The 24,819-nt window shown below is 43.5% G+C and overlaps 1 protein-coding gene across 1 annotated transcript in view; it reads right to left on the bottom strand.

Annotated features, from left to right (window-relative positions):
- Nucleotides 1–22,604, bottom strand: part of SORCS3 (sortilin related VPS10 domain containing receptor 3) — a 603,874-nt gene extending 581,270 nt beyond the window's left edge. The window contains exon 1 of the mRNA XM_072995578.2: nt 21,637–22,604. Coding sequence (XP_072851679.2) covers nt 21,637–22,530 — 894 coding nt within the window. The 5' untranslated portion in view covers nt 22,531–22,604. The remainder of the gene's footprint in view (nt 1–21,636) is intronic.
- Between the last annotated feature and the right edge of the window lie 2,215 nt (nt 22,605–24,819).

Here is a 24,819-nt window from a genome sequence, read left to right as displayed (position 1 = left end):
TTTTGGAGATCTCTCATTCAGAGTGTCATTCTAAGTCACAAATGACTTAACTGCAAACAACAACATATGACAACAATCTGAACTGTGACTGTAAAGGCATTTGTGTCAGTGAAATACTGTGGTACCAAATTAAAATACCATATCTGTTTGAAAGCCAAAGCAGAAAAATCTTCATTGACAGGATGGAATCATGTATATTCTTATCTAGGATCTCAACAGAGTTTACTTAGGAGTATGCACATCCAGGTTTGCATTGTTACTGGGACATTGCAGTACTAATCGTGAGCAGAGTCTACTGTATAGATGTGATTCTCTCCTCCATTCCTGCCACCTCAGAAAAAATCTTAAATTTCTCTTCATTGTAGATCTACCCAGATCACTCATTCTAGCCAGGAAGAGTGGCTGAGGAGCCTAACGCCAAGGGAGGCCCAGAGAGAAAGAACAAGAAACCGGGCCTTCTCGGCAGTGGCCCCTCGCCTTTGGAACAGTCTGCCCCCAGAGATCTGTCTGGCTCCCTTGCTGGGTGTTTTTAAGAGCCAACTTAAGACCTGGCTCTTTAGGCAGACTTTCCCTCCTGTCATCACTTGATTATTTTTTTTCCCCATCTTGAACTATATTATTATTGTTGCTTTTTATTTTATTATGCTGCTTTTATTCTATTTTTTATTGTTAGCCTCCCAGAGGAGACATGTGTCTAGATGGGCGGGGTATAAATTTAATAAATACACCAAAAATTACCACTGACAAATTCAATACCTTCTCACTTTGTGTTTTGAAATAAAAGAAAATATGTGGTCATTGCCTACAAAAACTTGTAGTTTATGAAGCTTGCTCAGAAGAGGTTGGGTAATGATGATCCAAAAAGCATTATCTTTGCTTCCAAATATTTTCCTGCCATTGAGGGGAAAAGATATCTGATAGGCTGCATACTATCATCACATCCAGTATGTAATCCCCCTATTGGTCAGGGTGAATATTCTTGGAACATTTCATTTAAATGCTTCAGTAGCAGCATCAGAGAGACAGCTTCAGCATATCTAGAGCAATTGGTGCTTCAACCTTTTGAAAGTATTAATTTTGTCACACACACACCCCAAAAATGTTGAGCAATCTGGATAATCCTAATCTTAACCTGGCCATGCTATACAGACTAACTAGTCTGTAAAGACCACATTATTTCATGCCCATTTTAAATTGCAAACCAACCTTGAATGTAGAATTTAAACTCCTTTTTCCTTCCTTACCACATTCCCTGTGTTTAATACTCCTTGTAAGAAAACTCCCACAACATATTGCAAATTGATTCTTGTTCTGTTCATTTTTAAAAACAAACATAAAACATGTTTTTTCTCAAGAAAAACAAGACACTGATATAAATGGAAACATAATTATCTCTGCACAATTTATTCATGGAAGGATTGGAGGCAGCCAGCCAGAGTAAGGTGGCCATATCTATGCAAACCTAGGAACAAGTTAGAATTCTACAAAAATCTAACACAAGGCTCATTAGCTTTTTCTTCTCACAACCAAGCCCCAGACTACCAAGCCATTTCTTCATTATCATCTTCGGTCTGCCTATGAACTGAAGATCACTAGCTTGCTCTTTTTCTCCCTACATGCAGGGTGAGTAACCAGCTACTCTCCAGATGTTGTACTCCAAATACATTTGGTCCAATTCAGTGTGCCCAGGGGTTAAGAGTGATGGTTGTACCAGCTTATCAACATCTGCGGAGCCAGAGGTAGTACATAAGCCAACTAAGCTGCTCCCCTCCACTCAGAGGTAGCAGTGTCTTCCTTATCAACTGGCCACTTTATGCAGAGATCACATCCATTTGACTGTCTGGTGTTGGCACAATTTTAATGAACAACAACAACGAGAAGCAGAAACTAATCATGAGTTTGCGCCACCTAGATGAAGTGGCCACTTATTTATTGTGTTGCTTTACTACTGCACTGCTAGACCACTCAAAATCTAAAATCCTCTAGGAATTGTTGTTATGTGTCCTCAAATCAGAGCCAACATATTATTAGCAACCCTAACAGGGTTTTCAGGGGAAGGCATTTGAGGAGTGATTTTACCAATTCCACATCCCCAGTTAGTGTCCATTGCTGAGCAGAGATTTGAACCCAGGCATCCTGAGTCCTAGCCCATCATTTTATCCATTACACCACACTGGGTATCCCCCTAGGTCACAGTGCTTCCCCTGCCTTGGATACCCAGATATTCATGGACTATAACTCCCCAAAACCCTGGGCAGCACAGACAGTGGTGAAGGCTTCTGGGACATTTATTCCAAGTACATCTGGGGACTAAAGGTTGGGAATCATTGCCGTACAATATATTGTACAATATATTGAAATATGAAATACAAACAGCTGAACAGTGAATAGAAACAACATGTAGGAAATTAGCAGCACAGAATTAAAACATGATAGGAGATGAAACCAAAGTAAAGTTTGCAACAAAACAGTAAAGTGCTATGACCTTAAAGCACAAGAAGCAATTATTTATATATAATGGAAGGATAAAAATGTCTCTACCTGACCTGAAACAGACTACAGTGCAGATACAGTGGTGCCTCGCTTTACGATTGCCCCGCATTACGACAAATCCGCTTTACAACAATAATTGTGATCGCAAAATGATGGTCTAAATGGGGGGATTTCGCTTCGCGATGATCGGTTCCCTGCTTTGGGAACCGATTCTTCACAAAACGATGATTTTTCAACAGCTGATCGACAGTTTCAAAATGGCCACCAGGTAAATAAAATGGCTCCCTGCTGTGTTTAGGGACAGATTCCTCACTATGCAGGCAGCGAAAATGGCCGCCATATGGAAGATCTTCGCTGGACGGTGAGTTTTAAGCCCATTGGAACGCACTGAAAGGTTTTCAATGTGTTTCAATGGGTTTTTTAATTTCACTTTACGATACTTTCGCTTAATGGCGATTTTCCTGGAACGGATTATCGCCGTTAAGTGAGGCACCACTGTACTAGGCGAGGTTCTCCTGAGAAGGTGATCCTCAAATGACTGTTACCACTGAAAAGGCCCCTTCTCATAGACTCTTGTCTCGCCTCCTTCAGCAGAAACACCTAGAAGCAGGGGAACTGAAAATTTAAACCTCAGCAAGAAGGCATGGCTTCCTCTGCTATTTTTTCCTCCATCTCTTTTGTCCACCCCTTCCCAGGTGCTGTAGGGCAAATCTGGTGTTTTATTTGCCATATTAGTTCATAAGAAGTACACCTGAATGACCAAAGTAATTGGGTGGAAAAACCAAGAGCCTCTTAGCTACTAGAAGTTGGATTACATTGGTTGCAGCCTGACACTTGTAAGCGAGGAGGAGCTGCAGTCAGCTCCAAGAAATCCTGGGACATATTCCAAGAAAACACCTGGTGCAAAAGCCTTAGATGGACATCATGTTAACTACCAAGCATCCATTTAGCATGAACAATTTGCTAGGCACCAGCATCAAAATAAACACGATGATGCAGAAACATCTATATTAGACAGATAAGTAAGGAAGCAATTAAACAAGAGTGGGAAGTGTGGGGTAAGGACAGAGTCGCGTAGTAGAAAAGCAAGGCTCATATTCTTTAAGAATCATTTTAAAGAATCTCAAAAAGGAGTATAAAAGAGCTGAGGTCAATGGCTTGATGCAGAGAAGGGTTGTGATTTCCAAACTCAAGGAGTACCATAGCAGAAGGCACAAAAAAGCAGAGTGGGAAAAAGACAGGAAATGAGTGGGTGGGTTGCACATGAGAAACTGGAGTACAAAAAAAGGGGAGAAATGAGAAAGGTGATGGAAGCAAAGGAAATGACAGGGAGAGCTTGAAATGTAACTACACGAGGACCTTGATGGTGACACAGATGGAGAAAGGAAGTGCTGCTTTACCATGGAGCCAAGAAAGGAGCTGGCAGAGAAACAAATCGTGACAGTCCTTCTTAAAATACTTCCAAGCCCGCCACTAAAAGGAGGGGGCAGAGGAGTAATTCACCAGGACCACCATGGTAAAAACTACAGCAGGAGAGACAAAAAAAAGATATACAGACTGTTCTTGTGATCTTATTACTGAGGCAGCTCAAAGATCACAGTGGTACAGCACAGGATTAAGCCAAGGCATTCCCAAGGAGCAACATCATCAGTATAAGATCCCATGCTCTAGGGCCTGACAATTCAGCCATTGTTCACGCAAGGAAGGCACCACCGAACGTAAAGCAACAGTGATGAGGTGATGTTCTAACACACATGATAAAGTAGATCAGTGGTTCTTAACTGCAACTCCCAGAAGCCTTCACCACCAACTGTGCTAGCTAGGGTTTCTGGGAGTTGCAGTTCAAAAACACCCCAGTAATCCAAGGTTAAGAACCACTGATGTAGATAACTCCTGCTAGGCCTGCTTGGGACACACAGAAGACACCAAAGGCACAAACATGTTCCTGAAAAAGGATAACACTGAATCTCCATCAGAGCCATCCATAGTCAGAAGATGTTTACGGAAACTTCCCAAAGAGATGCTTTAAAATCTCATGCAGATGCCGGTGATCTACTTTGGTTATTGGTTTGCGTGACTTCAGCATGTTCCATTCAAGGTTTCTGCTCTGAACTTTTTTAACATCCTTTCATAATTATCTGCTCTCCAATCAATGGGCCCAAAAGTTCCCTCCTGAAAGAAACTCAGTTGGTGCTCTTTTTATTATCTGTTACATTTCAGATGAAGATGATTTTACTCTCCTGAATAGTTTAATGAACTAAGCATTTCATATTTAACTAAGCATTAACTACTTAATACTAAATATTAAGTAGAAAGATGTATTTGAGACTTGGAAATGAAGCTTATTCACCTCAGTCTTGTGCTTCTTATTTAATTAGCCAAAATTTATTTTTCATAAGAGCAATGCCATAAATTGCAGCAATGAATTGCCTCTAGTTGATGAACTGCCACTTGTATCCCTCGTCATGCACCAATTCACACAACTGGCATGCAGTGAGGGATACAGGCAGTGACTTGTTAATGAACAGTAATTTGCCCATTTGCCGACAAAGGTCCGCATAGTCAAGGCTATGGTTTTTCCAGTACAGTAGTGATGTATGGAAGTGAGAGCTGGACCATAAAGAAGGCTGACTGCCGAAGATGCTTTTGAATTGTGGTGCTGGAGGAGGCTCTTGAGAGTCCCCTGGACTGCAAAGAGAACAAACCTATCCATTCTGAAGGAAATCAACCCAGAGTGCTCACTGGAAGGACAGATCCTGAAGCTGAGGCTCCAATACTTTGGCCATCTCATGAGAAGAGAAGACTCCCTAGAAAAGACCCTGATGTTGGGAAAGTGTGAAGGCAAGAGAAGGGGACGACAGAGGATGAGATGGCTGGACAGTGTCATCGAAGCGACCAACATGAATTTCACCCAACTCCGGGAGGCAGTGGAAGACAGGAGGGCCTGGCGTGCTCTGGTCCATGGGGTCACGAAGAGTCGGACACAACTAAACAACAACAACAAATTTGCCCCTGCAACTTATGCCATTTGCCACTGCACTAACACTGGTGTAACTAACTTATGGGACTTTGGTCATTGTGCTGTTTCTTTCTTTTTTAAAAAAGGTCTTCTACATTTTATTGTTGATGATGTTTTCTGCTCAATGAAGATTTTTCCAATTCTTTGGATAAGAAATCATTTGGATTTATTATGAGCAATAACTGAACACCCTGAAACAAAGAGGAAGGAGAGAGAGAGATTGAGAGAGAGAGAAGAAATATCCTACTTGGAGGCACGGATTTCTCCTTAGCAACCAGCTGGCCTATCTGACTTATCTGAGGGGGAGAACTTGTCTTTAGAGGCCATGTTTCAGCTATAGAATTCTGGCTACTATTGGCACCTGTCATCTGGAGGCAGGACACTAATTCCTATCTGTATTTTGGATTCTTTCCCCTTCTTTTCCCTTTTACAGGCTGTTGGGTGTTTTTATTTATTTATTTATTTATTTTATATCCCGCCTATCTGGTCAATTGTGACCACTCTAGGCGGCTTACAACACACACTATAAAAACAATTAGGTATACAAAGTACAAAGTGCTTGCTCAGAACATACCTCTCCCAACACTCCAGTTCCCTTTTGGATGATCCTAGTTCTCCAAAAGTATATTGATGGTAAGTGGAGTCCCTGGCTGAAGCTAATAGAATACTGCTGACCAGAGATGAGAGAAGTTGCCTTTTTGGACTACAACTTCCAGAATTCCCTAGCTAGCATCTTGAACAGAGTATTCTAGGAATCAGGACGCAAAAACATAAAAAAAATTCCCATGTGTGCTGCTAATTGTATGCTATAACATTGAGGGGGCAGCCTAATATGGGAGGGAGGGAGAAAGAGACAGACAGACAGACGGACGGACAGAGAGAGAGAGAGAGAGAGAGAGACTGTGTTTTGTGTCAAGTTGGAACTGACTTATATCAACTCTAATAGGGTTTCAAGATAAGTGAGATATTTTAGAAGTGGTTTTACCAGTTCTACTCCCCCAGTGAGTTTCCATAGCCAAGCGAATATTCAAACTCTGTTCTCCAGAGTCCTAGTCAGCAATACTTGGAAGCAGCTACTGAGAAAAGGATTGCTTGCTTCTCTATCAGATATACTTTCAAAAATGATAGGATATTAAAGATGGTCCTATTCCAATCACAAAGTCCAAAAGATCATGAAGGGGAATACAGTCTTCCAACTAAAACCCATGCTTCAATTATGACTATAGGGATGGAGTTAGAAGGAGTAACTGGGGATCCTTCAAAGAATGTTTAAATTGATAATCTATTTTAATCAGATGTAAACTTGTGCTGATGTCAGCCACATGGTATACAGATGGTCCCAAATTCAACTCCTATGTAACCAATGAGTGAGGTATCTAGGAATGCACATCTACAACACTTAACATGAAGTAGTCACCCGATAAAGCAGTTTGTGGCAAGGGCCAGGGAGGAAGTAGAATTAAAAACACAATGTTGAGCCATCCCTGCCCACTAGTCAAAGCCCAAAGCAAACTCAAGTGCTCCTCAATACATAAATTTCGATGAGCTTGAATAGCCTATATGAGCCTATGCTTGTGGTCACAGCATTTGAGATAAATATCTGAATACAAACCATACTTGAAATTCCTATCTATATCCAAACAGCTTGACCAGTTACCTTTCCTACAACTGAACCTGAAAAATTATACTTTTTAAAGGCTATTCATTGTATAACTAGCTGGAAGACTCCCCACAGTAACATTTTCAGAGAGATATCTATGTTTGTCTGTTCCAGCAACAAGAAGAATACCTTTCTGGTTTGCATTAATATGAACATATTTATTTCACTGTGAGCTTTCATGGGTTACAATTAGAAATAGGCATGAACTATTTTGTGCCATGTTGTCTAAAGTTGTCGGTGTGGCACCAAAGGTGCTGTACATTTTCTTCTCCCTCCCCCCCAGCAAGCTCCCTCACTCACTCTCCAGCCGGTGCATGCTGCTTTTGTGCTCCTTTTCTCCTGCTATTCACGAAACTGTCCAGTCACAGCAGGAGCATCGGCTTCCCTCCTCTGCCTCCTCTGAGAGCTGCCCACTCAGACAAGAGACAGGCCAGGGATTCTGCAGCACAGCCTTTGAGTGGACAGCCTCCAGAGGAGGTGGAGAAGGGAAGCAGAGGCTCCTGCTGCAACTGGGGAGTCACAAAAAGAATAGAAGAAAAGCAACATGTGCTGGCTGGTGAGTTGGAGAGCTGGCGGGGGGGGGGGAGAAGGGAACCCCTGGCACCTGTGACAATGCACCAATGACTTGAGATGACACAGTATGAAGCAATTCATGCCCATCTCTAATTACAATCTACTGTACTTCTTTAGACACTGAAGGGTGCCACACTGTTTCTGTTCTTGTTCTTTGCCTTGAAAAAGTAACTAGGTTTTTAAAATTCTATTCATTTATTCATTCATTCATTCATTCATTTATAGCCCGCCCATCTAGTCCTATATAGACTACTCTGGGCGGGTAACAACATATCAAGTAACAATGTAACAGGTTTCTTCTTCTTCTTCTTCTTCTTCTTCTTCTTCTTCTTCTTCTTCTTCTTCTTCATTATTATTATTATTATTATTATTATTATTATTATTATTATTATTATTATTATTATTATTATTATTATTATTATTATTATTATTATTATTATTTTTATTTTTATTTTTATTTTTATTTTTATTTTTATTTTTATTTTTATTTTTATTTTTAATAAAAACTATCTGTGCTTATTTAACAGTGTGTCTCTTGGGTTCTGTTTATAATCATTTGTTAATACAGCTACAATACATATTAAGATCTTAGTCTATACAGTGGGGTCTCGACTTACGAACGACCCGACTTGTAAACAATTCGAGTTACGAACCTGCCCTATAGGGAAAGTAAGGACTCAACATGCGAACTTCCCTCGAGTTACGAACAGGGGAAAAAGTCCCCCCTCCCTCCCCTTAGAGGCTTCTGGAGGGGGGAAAAGGGTCAGAAACGTAAAAATAAATACTGTACTGTTAAATAAAGTCACTTACCAGGCCTTGGTAGCCCCCAAACCACAGGAAAAAGAGCAGGAAAGAGCTAAAAGCCGACACCCAGAAGGAGCCTGGCAGCCATTTTGTGGTTTTCCCCGCTCCTCTCCCCGCCTAACAGCTGATCGGCTGGCTCTGAGCAGGCTTCCGGAGGCTTGCTCAGCACCTAAAAAGCTTGCCTGAGTGCCTTTGTGCTGAAAAAATCAGCACAACATGCTTTAAAACATTATTTAAAATTGGCTTCGTTTTTTAAAAAAAAAGAGTTCTAAAGTGCTGCCTTTAGTGTTCCCTGCCTTCCCTGAACCTAAGGGGGGAAAAGAAAGAAAATATCCCCCTCTAGTGGCAGAAGGCAGAATAGCAGCTTCCCATTAGTTTCTATGGACAGAAAAGAACAGATACGGATTAAATGGTTTTCAATGCATTCCTATGGGAAATGCAGATTCGACTTAAGAACTTTTCGACTTGAGAACCACCTTCCAATACGGATTAAGTTCTTAAGTCGAGACCCCACTGTACAGCCTGCTTCTAGCCATTGATGGAACTAATTCCAAGTTTGATAGTATTCTGACTCTTCCTTCCCTTTGATTTTTAACATCAGTCTGTCCATTTCTACGTAGTCCAGTATCTTCTTGATTATTTCTTCATCTGGAGGTGCTTCTTCATTCTTCCAGTACTGTGCAAATATAATCCTTGCGGCTGTTAAAATATGCAGAATAAAATATACATTTTGCTTATCAACATTTTCTGGTATTATACCTTATAGAAAAAATCACAGTTTAAAATTTACATGTTTTTTGGTTATTTTAACAAGCCATATATGTATTTTTACCTGGCTGTGGCAAATCACATTCAATTACCTGGGGCTTATTTCTGAGTACATAAGCATAAGATCACATCATAAAGGAACAATTGTTTGCACTATGGTACTGAAGCCTGAACTTTTCCACCCCACTAAGGGTGCAATTCTAATTAGCCAAGATGGCTGACAACTGGCTTAGCTGGCACCAAGCCAACCCAAGTAGTTCTGTATCCAAACCCCTTCCCAGCCTAGACATGTTGGAAACTACTTCAGAGTATCCTGGCCATAGGCACATTTTGTTCCAGAATAGTGGCTGTGAGTTGAGGCTTGGAGGGGTTTGATTCCCATGTTCAGGAACACTGGCCAAAATCCTATTGTGCAGTTACACAAACGGCATAACTTTTAGCAGTGAACCAAGAAGTGGACTTGTCCACGAAAGCTCACATTAAAATATAACAGTTAGTCTTTAATGTGCCTCAATATTTTTGTCTTCTAATTTTTTTATTTTTTCTTTTGTTTTCACATGATATGATGTAAATTAAGAAATCTCAGTAGGTTTTGTCTGTTGCACACTGAGTCACACAACTCTGGACGAAACTGATAATGATTGTACAGTATACGAAGACTGCTTAACTTCTGGCAATTTGCCTCTAAAAGTTACACCATTTGTGTGGCTGCACAACAGTTTTTTTAGCCTTTACTTTATTTCAGCTCCTCTTCATCAACATCATCACCATCCTCATTGTGTGCCTTCAAGTCAGCTCTGACTTATGGTGACCCTTTTCTGGGATTTCTAATTAGAGAGTACTCTGAAATGGTTTACCATTCCCTTCTTCTGGGGGCATCCTGTTCATGGGAAAGCTGTAAACTTGTCCAGAACAATGTCTACAAGCTATTTTGCAAACCTTTATTAAACATGTGAAGGTATTCCAGACTTCTAGTGAAATGGGGACACAGGGTGTTGAGTTTACAAGCGTGCTCACCCCTTTTCAGCTCACATGGATCCAGAGATAATCCCTGAATAAAGCTAGTCTCTCTCAGCAATTTGTTTAAGTCTCCTTGCCATCTCACACATTGTTAGAAGTCTTAATTAAAAAAATGTCAGCCACACATTACTGCCCGTCAGGCTCTCAACTTGCACATCATTGAGGTGCAGGATAAACAATATTTGATTGACAATTTCTACATTAGCAGCTTGGCAAACTCATTATAAAGTTGCCAAGAGCATTCCTAACAATCACTACTAAGAAAGGAAGAACAGGAAGAGAGGTGGGTAGTTCCACATATTTCTGCTCAATGAAGACTTTTCCAGTTCTTTGAGCAAGAAGTATCACATGAATTAGAAAAAGGAACAATTAATTACAGTTTAGATTTCTCATAAAGTCCTCGGGATGCATGCATATAATTAATTACCCATTGTCATAAATAATTTTATGTTTATAATCACTTACAACATATAATTAACATAAAGAACAGAAGAAAAAATCCTGCTGAGTTGAAACTACTGAGACACACAAGTTGTATAAAACAAGCTTTACAAAAGCTGACCTTGTAGCCTTTTTAAGCCAGAAAACAAAAGCTGTTGACCAATCAGCTGTAATTATGTTTATGCAAGAAAGTCCAAATGTTTCAGTGGGACTTTCCACCAAGTAACTATGCTAAGGATTCTGGCTGTAAGTGTCATAAGGTGCAGTGTTATAAAGCTAAATCCTGACAGCCCCATTAGCGGACTATGCAAGGATAACGATTTCCACATTCCAGAAAGACCTACAAAAAGGCCATGTGATCTTTAAGATTACAGAAAAGTAAGAAGAGGATGCTACCTTTATTGGACCACTAAGAAATCAAACAGGTTTCCAGCTCTCATGGAGAAAACATTTGCATTCTGCTTGATTTTTAGTAGTTCAATAAATATATTATACTGCTCTTATACAGTGGTGTTTCGCATAACGAGTGAACCGTTTAACGACTAATCCACATAGCGACGCGTTTTTTGCGATCACTAATGCGATTGCATTGCGATGTTTAGATAGGCTAAACATCACATTGCAATGATCGGTAAGCGTTTCGCTTACCGATCTTTGCATTGCGATGTTTAGAAAACACCTGATCGGCGGTTCCAAAATGGCCACCAGATCAGCAAAATGGCCGCCCACAGAGTTTTTGCGCCCTGCCCTCGCTTACCGGGCAGTGAAAATGATGGCTGGGTGGGGGAATCTTCACTTACCAGTGAGTTTTCCTCCCATAGGAACACATTAAATGGAGTTTAATGTGTTCCTATGGGGTTCCCCCAGCATAGCGACGAATCCGGATAGCGAAGTTAATCCTGGAATGGATTAACGTCGCTATGCGGGGCACCACTGTATTTATATATAAATAAAGTTTTTTCTGTTGTTTATACTCAAAGGAACTACTACTCTGTTTCCAAACTTCATCACAAAATTGAGACATCCAAATTAAAACCAGAACAAACCATTCATACCAAAATGTTTGGGACACAGTTGCAATTCTGTGCATACTTATCTGCGAATAAGCTCTGTGAATTCTCTGCCCAGGTTTGACTTGTAGTACATTCTGAGCTGTCGCATCAGAACCTCAAGTGTAACCTTTAGCTTTCCATTTAAAAATGCAAGAAAACATATCCCCAAAAAAAACCAGTTGCCAGTTAAAATTCTATCCTGAAGGAGGGATATGACCAAAGAAAAGCAATGTTTTTGCTTCATTACATTCCTCATTCTCTTAGTTTCAGTATGTTAATCTGCCAAAAACAATAGAAACTTGAGGTCTCAGTATCAACTCATTCATCCTTCTAAGACAGGTCCTAAGAATTGCCTTGTGACTCTGACACCTGGTTTCATGCTCCTGCCCTCCATTATCAGTTATTCCCAGACCTCCCCTTGCACTACTGATAACTTCCCAAATGATACACAACCCAAAAATACAAAGCAATTTAAGAAAAAGGGAGAGGTACCTAGATAAAACCCAATGCTTTAAAAGACAATAGCTAGGTGTTTGTTTGTTTGCTTTTAAAAAAGAAAAAATAGAACCGTATGTGTAGCAAAGCTCAGACAGTATTTCTTCAAATAAATAAGTACCACCACCACTTTACGCTTCAGGATGATTTAACCTTTCTGGCTGGTTGTGCTTTTTTACATTAACCCAAATATTTTATCTTCCTAGTTCAGCAAATTGGTACCAAGCATGTCTCTGTGTCTATTTACCTGAGATGAACGATTACCAGCAGCATTGCCTCACTCACCTAAGAAAGAGTTGTTAATATGTTCTGTCTGTCCATTTGTTTATTATATTTACAGTCTGACTTTGTTCCAACTGATTGCAAAGTGGTGCTCATAACTGTCCTTCTTTTCCACATCATCCCCGTTAGCTCTGTGAAGTAGGTCATGATGACCTAAAAGGATGAGTCCAAAAATCATTCAGTGTGTTTCATGCTTTACAACATGAGTCTTGTCTGAACACTTTAACCCAGGGGTGGGTCAAATGTAGCTGTCCAGAAGTTGCATTGCAGCTCTCCTCATTCTTTGCCACAGGATGCCATGGTTAGAGCTGTTGGAGGTTATTGATCAACCCTATCTGGAGAGCTATATGTTGTTCATCCTTATTTTAGGCACTACATCACATTGGCTCTCTGTAAAACTCTGGACTAATTCACATGGTAAACAGTTATTCAACACAATGCAGCCTCATGGACAGACACTATCATAACAACTGATATTCATTTCCTACATTTGCAGCAATTTCTACTAGACCTTTCTGAGCATATCTGCACATGAAGCCAATCCACATGCTTATTCAGTCCATTCTTATCCCACTTTTCTTCTAAAGAGCTCAGAACGGAAATACATAGTTCTTCTACCTCTCATTCTGTCCTTACCATAACCTTGTGAGGCTGAGAGATAGTGACAGACTTAGGCTCAAGGGCCTCACCCAGTTACACCACTTCACATTCTCCACATGCCAACACTGTCAGGGAAGGCAGTTTAATGCCTTATTCTGTTGTGCCACTCTTGTGGCACCTTGAAAACTAAGCAATTTTATTTTTGCATTACACTTTTGTGCCTCATCCATCTAACGAAGCTGGCTGCAGTCCATTAACCCTAATGCCAAATAAAATGTGATTGTCTTTAAAGCACCACATGATTCTTTGCTAGTCTCCACAGGATAACCATACAGTACACATTTACACAACCACAAATGAGTCGGGTCATATTGTGCAGAGCTAGTTTCACTCTGTACTGCCAATATGTATACAGCTTCATACTAACAGCACATCCCCAATGAGGACCTAATCTGAGCTTCTCCAGCTCACCAGGATTTAGTACTAGAAGCTAGAATCCTCTTCTAGTTGCTCATTAAGAAGCTCTAGTAGCATACAAAGCATTTTTACTTCCTCACTGAAGAACAAGTCTTCAAAGTTTATGGATCTTTACTGCTCTTCAAGACAAAATCCAAAGCAAATACTAGTCAGTCAGTGCATTAGTGTCTTATGACATGTTCTAATGCACATCCATCAGCTTGCACACAATGCAAAGAATACAGATGTGTGATTTTTTGTTTGTTTGGTTGGTTTTGGAGAAAATAGAGAAAAGTATCTTCCAACAAATAGGTCCTTCCTCATATTTCCACCAGGAGAAAATTAGCAACTTGAGCAGTAATGTAAGGATTCTGGTCTGACAGACAGTACATAACCAACTACTTGTCAGGACAGCCTTGACATTTTTGCAGAGGGGACAATTCATTTCTTGTTTTTTCATAAAACCTACAATATAGAAAGACATGGGACAAAAATTCAGGCGCCCCAGCCATGCATGGACCGTATGTCTCCTGACAGGGCATTCCCAAAAATCTACCCTGGGGGAATGCTGAGGTAGAACATTGAATCTAGCAAGTATAAATGCTCTGCGAGCCAAAGGTTTTCTAAGAGTTGTTAAATAAGCTGCAGATGACCCATATACTGGCAAAAAATAATAATATAAAAAAATAAATAAACACATCCGGAATAGTTCTGTTTGCTAGGAAAATAGCTCTCATCTTTCAATATCATATAGTCTCTGGGACTACACTCTAAATGCTTGTTGTCAAAGCATAGCAGCAAATAGTTTACATTATACAACACAACTGGCTGCTTGCAACAATCTATAGTTCCAAGAAAAAAAATCATTTCTCTCCCAACTACTGTGAGGTTTGCAGCTAAGCTCAGAGGGAACAGATCAGTCTTGGGGGGGGGGGCAATTGGCATCATAGTCCCTGCTGCTCAAATAGTCCCTGGGCTTTGACCCTGTGAACCCTGGCTCAACTAAACCACTGGTCACTGCAAAGGGAGGCATAAACACTTTCAACACCAGTCACCGCAATTACCACAATATATAGGATGATGGAAAATATTGTTTAACACATCTAGAAGGTATTTATTTGGAGAGTGCAGTATACCCGCAGCCTTCAATCAGTTGCATTCTTTTCCGCCACTATTAAATACTGTATGTATTTATCCATATTATACATGCATAGCCCTCTACTGCATATTTGTGGTCTAGGACACTAAAGAAGAGAACAAAGGAATGTATTCATTAGCCACATTTGAAAGGCCATGCCATTCATGCAGCCAAAGTAGTGATTCTTCATACAAGAAAGCATAGATTTCCATCACCCTCCAGAACTTCATTTCCCTTCCCCGCCTATGTATCCTATGCCTGCCTACCACCTTTACAAAGGAGCTACTCCACAGTTTTTGAAACTTTCTGAAACAGAGGACCAAATACATGCTTCCTGTTACCACAAGGACAGCTAAAACAGTATTCCATTTTGGAATCAGTCATTGTTCCAGTCCCACCCACAGAAATGTTGTATGTTGAAAATACAGCAGTGTCTGGTGTGAACTTCAGGCCAAATTCATTAGCCACATCTAAATAATGCATTTAAATAATGCATTTAACAAATCATCAGAAACACAGCTTCCTGGCTTGCTTGGCAGGAGGTTATACATTAGCTTGCTTTGTTCCGATTGGTCATTGGTAGGTAAACACAGGACTCATTTATTCTTTGATGAAATTGTGTGCCTGAAGGGAAAACATTGTAATGGCAGGAAATAAGACACTACCATTAGTGTGCAGTCTGACCCTCAGTTCCACTGTTTTTATTTCACTTTTCCACCAAAAGGTTGAAAGAGCATATTTAAAAGAGCATAAAACCTCCTCATCCATGTTAAAGACACAATCCCACTGGCATCTAATGAAGGCAGTTTTCACAATTGTTTCATTAATGTCTATTATAGAGGATGACCGAATATATATCCTGCTTGCATTCCAACACATGTGAAGTGTTTTCTTCTGTTAAAACAAAATTGCATGGTATTAAAAATAATGTCAGGATTTCTTTAAACCTATTTAATATGGCACTAATATGAAGGTGAGCCCTCTAAACAAGCTGTGATTGGAATTCCCACACCTGATGGTACTTGATCTATTATCTGTGGACCTTTGGACCAACTGCTTGTTGCTAAAATCTTAGCATATACACAGCTGGCTCCCCTTGCAACTGAAATACAGCCCATACATCTTTCAAAGGAACAATGAAATGGCAACACCTGATGCTGTCAGAAAGCAGACATTCTTCAGCTGAAGGCTCAGTTGTTTGCTGTCTTCTACTTACAGAAGCTTTGCCCTCATCATTAACTTTCCCCCAAAGTTCTAATTTTGACTCAGTTTCTACTTATAGCACATTTTGCTCCCTTTGTCCCCCCCCCCCCCACACACACCACTACAGAATCTCTTTCCTCACTCCATCTTCATTACACTGTATGGTATATTTTACTTTGAAACCCAAGAGAACACACAGACTGAACTTGGAAAGATGGCTTTTTTGGATGACAGCTCGCAGAATTCCCTAACCAGCATGGCCACTGGCTGGAGAATGTTGGGAGCCATATTTCAAATAAGTAACATTTCAAGGTAGATATATAGTCAAAGATCCACCACTGCTACCACCACACAGCTCTCCAAGCCTCACCAAGTAAGCCTGACACTATTTAAAGTGAAAGAACGAACCTTTGAATCCTTCAGAATTCCTCCTCCTTTTTTCGGAGGTTCTATTCTTCTTGATGGATAAATTGGTCGCCCAATTTTTAAAAATGCCCTAAATCTGCTTTTTGGTTTTATTTATGGACCTTAAGTTTATTGAGTCATATTTTAAACCCGTAGAGGGCCTTTCTTTTTACCATTTGCTGGGAGTGAAGAGGAATTCCTGATTTATGAGCACCTGGCAACTGAACATTACTTTACACACAACCCTCTTCAATCTAGGGTAAATCATATTTGAATTCTGCCACGCTTCTCTTACCAGCCTTCTTTTTGCCTTTCATCTCCCTTACGTGTCAAGCAAGCCAGCCACACTGTTTCCAGTGAGCCTGTCTCTATCCCCAAGCCCAGAAATGGACATTTTTGACAGATCTGGGGGATCCACAGAATGACAAAAAATAAAAATAAAAAAATATATATAGAACTAGAAGTGGTTTAGAGGTCCATCTCCAGGAGCTACGATTCACCTTTTTTTTAATGGATGTAGAGGAAGGCAGGGAAGGGAGAGAACCACAGAAGCAGCCTTGGGAGGCCACATGCAGCAGCAGAACTCTGCACTTTGCCCACCTCTGCCTGAACCTTCTTCAAATCTCCGTGTGATCACCAGCCATCTTCCTTTCTCTTTATTTTCTATGAGGATCCTTCCCCTTTTAAAAGGCCTCTCTGTAGAACTAACTCAGCACTTCAACTCACATTCAACTAATGCCTGTGTGCATACTGTTTCAATTTTTGTAATAAACAGCATTTTTTTGTAATTCTCAGATCTCTCCTGTGGGTGTGCTTCTGGGCTAATTCTTTGCCCTCAGCCATCCCACCCATAGGCCCCAGTTCCTACTACAGGACACTATGATGTTGGGCTAAAGAATCTTAACGTGTGTCAGCCAGAACACATGAATGCTTTGTGAACCAAAGAGGGGATGCCTTTCCCAAATTTGGAGGTTAGATCCACCCTCTTGCTCAGTCCACAAGCTAGTAGTGTCTGGATATAAGTACCTGACTAGCACAATTAGGCGGCTGGTGAGCTCACAGAGCTGTAGCATCAGGGGTCAAGAGTTTGATTGTCCACTGCAGCTGTGTGGAGAAGAAGAGACAGCCTGTGTGGCCTTCAGCAAGCTACATGGTCCCAGAGCACCCCCAAGAAGAGGAAATGGTAAACCATTTGTACATTATATCAAGAAAGCCTTCAACAGGGTTGCCATACATCACATTCAACTTGGTGGCAGCAAATGTTATTAATAAATGAAGATATGTAGTAGGAAGCAAAACATGAGTGTCAATTGTCTGCCACAGATATACAATTTAGTCAGCCAGCGTGGATATTTTGACATATAATATGAAACGCAGGGATGAAGCTCAGAGATTAGAGATCGTTAGGGGGAGGATTTATATGACATTTCACATTTTCTCTGCAACCTACATTTGAACCCATAAGCAAGTTCAAATATGCTTATGAGTAATCTGGAGTTTCTCACCAGGTTACTCATAAATAATGTTCAAACCCACCCATTAGCTCAGACATAGGTTGCAGGGAAAAAAATATGATGTGTCATAGAAATCTTCCCTCCCCCCAGATCAGTGATTAGTTGAGGGGGATGGAGAGCATAATCTGACAATGGAAGAATGTGTAAAGTGAGGCTGGGGAATGAGAAGAAAGTTTATTATAGGAGCAGTTCTTGAGGATGGTCATGAAGGAGGAGGAACTTGGTGATGATCAGTTATAGGTCATTGCAAAGGAACAAGAGAAAAAACAACATTGTACTGAGGGTATATAAAGTATTCAGAATGAATAATAGAAGTCAAAAATCTCTGAGCACTTTTTGTTTCCACTTCAGGAGGCTTTAAAAAAAGACACTGTCACTGTTGTAGTATTACTGCAACAGAAGAGACCCTGTGTGTATCTGACCTTTTGCTTTGACCAATGCAAACATTCTGCAGCTTCCATAAAATCTGCATTTTTCATGCCTATGGGCACTCCAAAGCCCCATTCAATTAAGATGCATGTGGAGAAAGACTGAGCACACAGAACTCCCGCCCTTTGGAAAAACAATGTACTGTATAGCCCAAATAATGTCTTACAGATCTCTGAAATTTCTAAGCAGGACTCAGATCTGCTCCCTAGCCCCCCACTGTAACATGAGAACAGTAATCATTGCCCTACCTAATATTAGTACATTGCATTATGCAAAAAAATGCATAATACACACACCCATCATATCAAGTCCCTTGCCCTAGCCACGTTCCCCCAAGATGATGGCTTAATTTGCCAGTGTCTTCTGAGTGGCTTTCAAACAAATTACTGTATATAGCAAGATAAACTAAAATTTCTCTTCTTGAATTTTTTTGGCAGTGTGGAGTTCTTTTACTATCATGCACTGAATATGCTTCTTTTCTCTTATTTCTGAACCACTCACAACTCACATTGTTCATTAGCATCTCTCTTTTAAAAAGAAAAATCTTTTTTAAAAAAATTTAGGAGAGATCAGAAAACTGAAATGAACAGTGTGTATAACCACAAATTTTGCCAGTTTTTGATGACTGCCAAAAGCAAAAGGGAGACTTTGACAAGTCTCTCTATCTTTAAGAAAGAGAGAGAAAGTATGGATGTTGTCTGCGGAAGCTGGCCACATTACTGAACTCAGAATTGAAACACTGGGCTGCTCCAGAGAAGACAACGCAACCAACCCAGGGAAGAAAGAGATCAGCTCCTGTATTCCCTGCTTTGCTCTCTGAGGTTTTGCATGTTCTATGCTTGTGGGAAATATGTGCCCAAACAGTAGGCAGTAATAAAGTCTTGCGGTCAGGTCAGATGTATAATGGTTTTGAGCTCTGATCTGAGCCAAATCACTATTTCACTGTATCCCTTTAGGCCAATTGCTTGACCTTCTTATGCCACAATCAAGCCCACTGTCAAATTGGGTAAAGGCACAGCTACAGCAGGAATGGTAAAAGAGGCAGCTACTATCTCAGACTGTTATTATTTTTCTACAATAATGCATAAAAACAGCCCCCTTCAGAGAAAAAGTTGAGCATTGGACTTTCCCTGTAGGTTCCTAGTTCTACCTGGCTTTTAAAAATCAAAGTAATTAATCATGTGCTGGAGTGTTTCTTCCTCTCAAGAAAGAGGATGAAAAAGGTCTCCAGATACTACACGTCTCGTTATAGCAATCATGGGAGGGGGTATCACTTATTCATTAATATGCTGACTTTACACATGTACCATAACAATCCATTCCATCAGCGAAATGCTTTTTTTTTACAGCCAAATACTTCCACTTGAAATATCAGGAAAAGCACAATGCTACTGCAATATGCAAGACTTGACAAGCAAGAATAAATCCATTGCATTAGTGATCTTGCACTTGAGAGACAGAACAGCTTATTTAGAAACCATAATAAGGAAAATCACCTTCCAAATTGTACCTTTAAAAAAATAAAACCTTTATTTCCCCAGAGTGTCACAGGCATTTCAAACTCTGCTAACAGGCAATCAAAGTCTATAGGAAATCCTTGCCATTGATTAGGAAGGATTTTGGTAGAACACAAAGTGCTAAAGGCTTAAGAAAACAATGACCACAGACTTCACTATACTGAACAGAGAGTTGCTTTTAAGAAAAACCAGGATCTAGCAACTCTTAGAATAGACATGATACACCCATAAGACATTCAGTGCTGCTTAAATTCTAAGTAATAATGGTGTTTCCAGCATGGTTATCTGACAATTTCTACCCTGCTAACTAGACAGTAACAAATAAAATGAATATAAAACTTCCTCATCATATAGCAAAAAGCCCAAAAGTGCACAGGGTGGCAGTGGTTTCTGAGAACCTACATAAGCAGACATCAGAACCGGGCCCCAAATATTTCATAAAAATCAAGGAGGAAAACATAATGAAAATTAGTAAATAGGATAAGTCTCAGCTCTGAATATTCCACTTCATTGTTCTGTGCCTGATTAGAGTACATGAAAAACACAGTAAAGGATGAGGCAAGGAGAACATGGTCAGCAACAGGTTGTCCCACTCCTCCAAACAGAATTTTCACTTTTTTTTTTTTTTTTTTTTTTTTTGGCCTTTTGCTGCAGCTCTGACTGGAACGTTGCTTACATCAAGCTAAAACAGCATCAAAAAATTTTGTTGTGCCCATTCTAGGAGCCTTAGGAAGCAAGATGCCAGCCAGCTAAGTGTTCCAGACCTAACAATGCGCCTTTCATGGCTCTAGCTAGCAGACACATTGCATACAATACAGCGACATCCTCCAGCATCGCGGCTCAGATCAAGACTTCAAGGGCGCCACCTGTTGACGAGACTGAGTTCAGGAGAAAAAGAACAACAGATGTATCCCCATCACCTAAACTTTCAGGGATGTCTCCGCTCGTTTTTGAAAAATCGCCTCGGACCGACGGAAGGCACAAACTTTAATTGCTTCTGATTTGTTTGGCCATGTAAATATGTATGCATGCGATTCAGTGCTTCCTCAACTCCTCATCAAGCGCGCGCGCGCGTGTGTGTGTGTGAGAAAGAGAGAGAGAGAGAGAGAGAGAGAGAGAGAGCCTCACTTAGTCGATCAAATGCTAGGTTCTGATCTACAGCGGAGACTACCAGCCTTCTCCCCATCTCTCCACGTATTATTCATTGCCAATGCTGATCCACGGAGCCGGATGCAGGTATACATTATATACGGGAGAGGGGGCCGTGAGGCGGAATCAACGCCCCCCCCCCCCGTGTGTCACCGTATTATCGTAAGTCATGCAAAGCGCGGAATCCTCTCTACAGAGAAAGAAAATGGGCTTCTATGGAAAAAAAGGGGGGAGGGAGAGAAGCACCAGCTGAAAGAGGCTGTCTGATCCAACTTTCCGCCAGCAGCTCGTGGTTCATGTTTACCACACCGCCTGTCGACTGAGGAACAGTATCTCTCTCTCTCGCTCTCTCTCTCTCGCTCTCTGGCACCCTGCGTGGCAGCTCCAGCCACTCATCCGGCTCTGGGAAGCTCCTTTTACTTTTTGCTCTTAAGACCTGCCTGACGATCGCTTCCCCCATAAAATCTGGAATTCCTCCCCCCTTTCCCAGCACGGACGACACAACTTCCCTCTTCTTCTGGCAAAGCCAGACCGCCCGAGAGGTGGACTCTCCCCATCAGGCGCCTCGCAGGGATGCTGAGCAGCCTCCCCCCCCCGCGCCATGGGGCTTGGACTTACGCTGCTGTTGTAGCCGGACCAGTGCACCATGGCTTGGTTGTGGGCCGAGTCCCCATTGAGGGCAAAGGTCGTGCTGGTCAGTTTCAACTCCTCGCCGCCTCCGCGCACCTTGCCCGGCCGCCCGTCCTCCTTGGAGCCTCTGCCTTGAGCGCGGGTCGCCTTCAGGCCGTCGGAGAAAGTGGCGGCCCGGCTCCCCGCTTCGGGCCCGAGCCGGTCCGGGGCAAAAGGCGGTCGATCCTCGGTGCTTCTCCTAGCCCGGGGCGGGCGAGAGCGGGCACCCGGCGCGTTGCCGAGCGAGGGGGCAGCCGGGCTGGCGTCTCCGGACCCCCTGGTCCCCGACCTCGTCCCGCCGCTCAGCGTCTCCTGCCCGCCAAAGGCCAAAGGTCCCCCGTTGCTCCGGGCCCGAGTCTCCAGGAGGCCGGCTCGCCGGGGCTCCGCGCTCCGACGCGCCCTCCTCGTCCCCTTCGGGGCGCTCGCCCCGGGGCCCAATCCTGCCACCCCGAGAGCCTCCGGCGGAACCCTTCCCAGGCGACCGGGGCTATCCTTCCGGAGCGCGGCCGCCGCGAGGTCCTCCGGGCTCCCAGCCCCCCATCCTCCGGCCGGATCCTCCGGCAAGGCGTCCCCGCCGCCGCCGTCGTCTTCCTCCTCCTCACCGCCGCCGCCGCCGCCGCCTTCCCCGCCGTCGCTGCCGCTCGGCTCCAGCGACGCTCCCCGAGGAACCTCCAGCGGCGACGGCGGCTCCTGCAGTAGCCGAACCCGAAGCGATGCCGGAGATGGAGAAGCCGCCAAACCCGGCCGGCAAGTGATCTCCGCGCCGGCCAGCCACCAAGTGCCCAGCCAGAGCCAGGTCCAGGCGATCCGAGCGATGCCGCAGCCCGAGGACCCGCTCGCCATCCCTGGCGGAGGAGAAGAAGAAGGAGAAGAAGAAGAAGAAGAAGAAGAGAGAGAGAGAGAGAGTGGGGTGTCTGCGGGGGGTGGGAAGATCCTTTATTCAGAAAAAAAAAAGAGGGAGCGCAACGGCGGGTTGATTCTTCTGCTTTGGCCGCCAAAGGTCTCTTCTTCAGCTTTTCTTCTCCGCCTCTGAAATGGGGAGCGGTTTAAAAAAAAACACACACACACACACAAACACACACCCCAAAAAAACCTCTCTAAACTCCTGGAACAGTTGGATTCTGTTCTTTCACTCTGGGTGGATTTTCATTCTCTCTCTCTCTCTCTTTCTTTCTGTTTTTTTCTCCCCCACCCCCCACCCCCAAAAAAGTGCTTTTCAGTGAAACTGGGCACGTTCGAGGATTTGATCGAGGCGGAGGAGAGCACCGCCAAGGGGAGGAGCTGCGGCGCCCCAGCCAAACGCCGCGGCGGTTGAAAAGCGACCGGCGCGATCCACCAGCCACGCTGCGCTGCCGCCCGCGGAAAGCCGGCGCGGTGGGCGCGCTCCGGGCGCGTGCGTGGGTTGGGGGGGGCGCCCGCTTCGCTCTCTCGCGCGCGGCCCCGGCGAGGACCTACACACAGGCGGGCGTGGGGAGGCAAAACAACAACAGCGAACGGGAGCGACCGAGAGGAGGGACCACCGCCGGGGATTTTCTGGAGGAAGGGAAGATCCGGGGGCTTTCGTCGGGAGGGGCGGGAGACGCGGGCGCGCACCCGCGGAAGCGATCTCTCAAGCGCTGCAGCGGGCGCGCGAAAGGTCTCTCCGGGTTTCCCCACGCCCAGGCGCGGATCGCGAGGATTTTCCCTATTTTAAGTCTCTTTCCAGAAGCCATTGAAGAAACAGTCCAGGGTATATGTGTGCGTGTGTGTATATGTGTGCCAGTGTCACGAAAGAGACGGGTTTGAGCCTTGCAGTCCGATCTATTCCTGCTGATTTACAAAACTGTAGTTGATTTCAGTCCTATTTGCTTCGCAGGCATAGGATCGCAGCTCTGGATTGCTTCTCCCTGGTGACGAACGGAAAGAGGAGATGGGGGGGGTGTTTCTGAGTATCTCTGCTGAGCATCCTCTCCCGTCCTGCGCACTTACGGAGCCCTAACCTATTCCCCACTTATTCACATCTCGCTAGGACCAATGGGGTTTACTCGCAGGTAAGTGCGCAGGACTGCAGCTCTCGCTCGGGAGGAAGTGCCCGTGGATGGGAACCTGCTCCCCGACGTGCCTGTCGCCTTTGGGACAGGCGTTCCTCAACCACTACAGCAAAAAACCCGAACCTCTTTCCACTGCCCCACCGATGAGCCAGAAATCCAGAATTTAGGAGCTTCTGCACCGTCCTGAGCTGAGCGTCAGTTCTATTGTCATGAAATCAAGGGCTTCGGAGCGAGAGGCGAGGAGGAAACAATGGCCATCACAGACGGCAAACCCTCGGTCCCCTGACCCGGGAAGGGACGGTCTTTTCACTCCGCGGGGATCCCTCGCGTGACAAAAGGAGGATCCCGTGCGTTTTTCTTACAATTTTAGAAAGAGGTCAACCCATACCATTCCTTTAAATTCCCTCAAAGAGGCGGTAACGAAAAGCAACAGGGAGAAAAGCGCCTTCTCCCGAACTCTCCACTCCGCGACAAGGGAGCCTGTGAATCCAAGGGGATCGTTTCCGAAGTACGTTTCCCTAAGCCGGAAAGTATCAGTTGAAGTGTGCGATAGGTAGGCGAAAGGGCGGGGAAGGGCTGTCATCTTTTTTTATTGCACAGGAGTTTCTAGATTATGTTTTTCCTTCCGATCGTAATACTGGGAGAGGTTTCACTCCGGATGAAGCAGCCTCCCTCTAGAAAACCTAAGCAGGTGAGGACCCCTGAGCAGCTCTTTCCAGGAGGGCGTCCGAAAGATAGCCGGGAGACAGCCGGGCGCGATGAGTAGGCTGATGAAGGGCATTTTCCTTAGCGGCACTGCCGCGATCCTCAGCTCCCCCCCCCCCCCCAAAAGCTCCCACCTTTCTGGTTTTTGCTTTCCAGCAGGTCCCACCAACGTACTTTCTGGTGATTCATTGTGTCTCCCCTGAACACAGGGGGTTTTTTTTGGGGGGGGACCGCCCTCTTGCCGAAGAAAAGGACACGAGCAAGCCAAATCTGCGCCATAGCGGGGAAGCCCGTTTTCCTGATCCCCCCCCCCGGTCGGGTGGGTGGGTGGATGATGCCACGCCGTTTCCCCCACGCCTCCCCGTCCGCAAGATCTACACCTTCCCCCGCACCCAAA

Source organism: Pogona vitticeps, chromosome 3 (assembly GCF_051106095.1).
Source record: "Pogona vitticeps strain Pit_001003342236 chromosome 3, PviZW2.1, whole genome shotgun sequence".
Taxonomy (NCBI): domain Eukaryota; kingdom Metazoa; phylum Chordata; class Lepidosauria; order Squamata; family Agamidae; genus Pogona; species Pogona vitticeps.
Note: the sequence above shows the minus strand (reverse complement) of the source record. Positions and strands in the feature narration are given on the sequence as shown.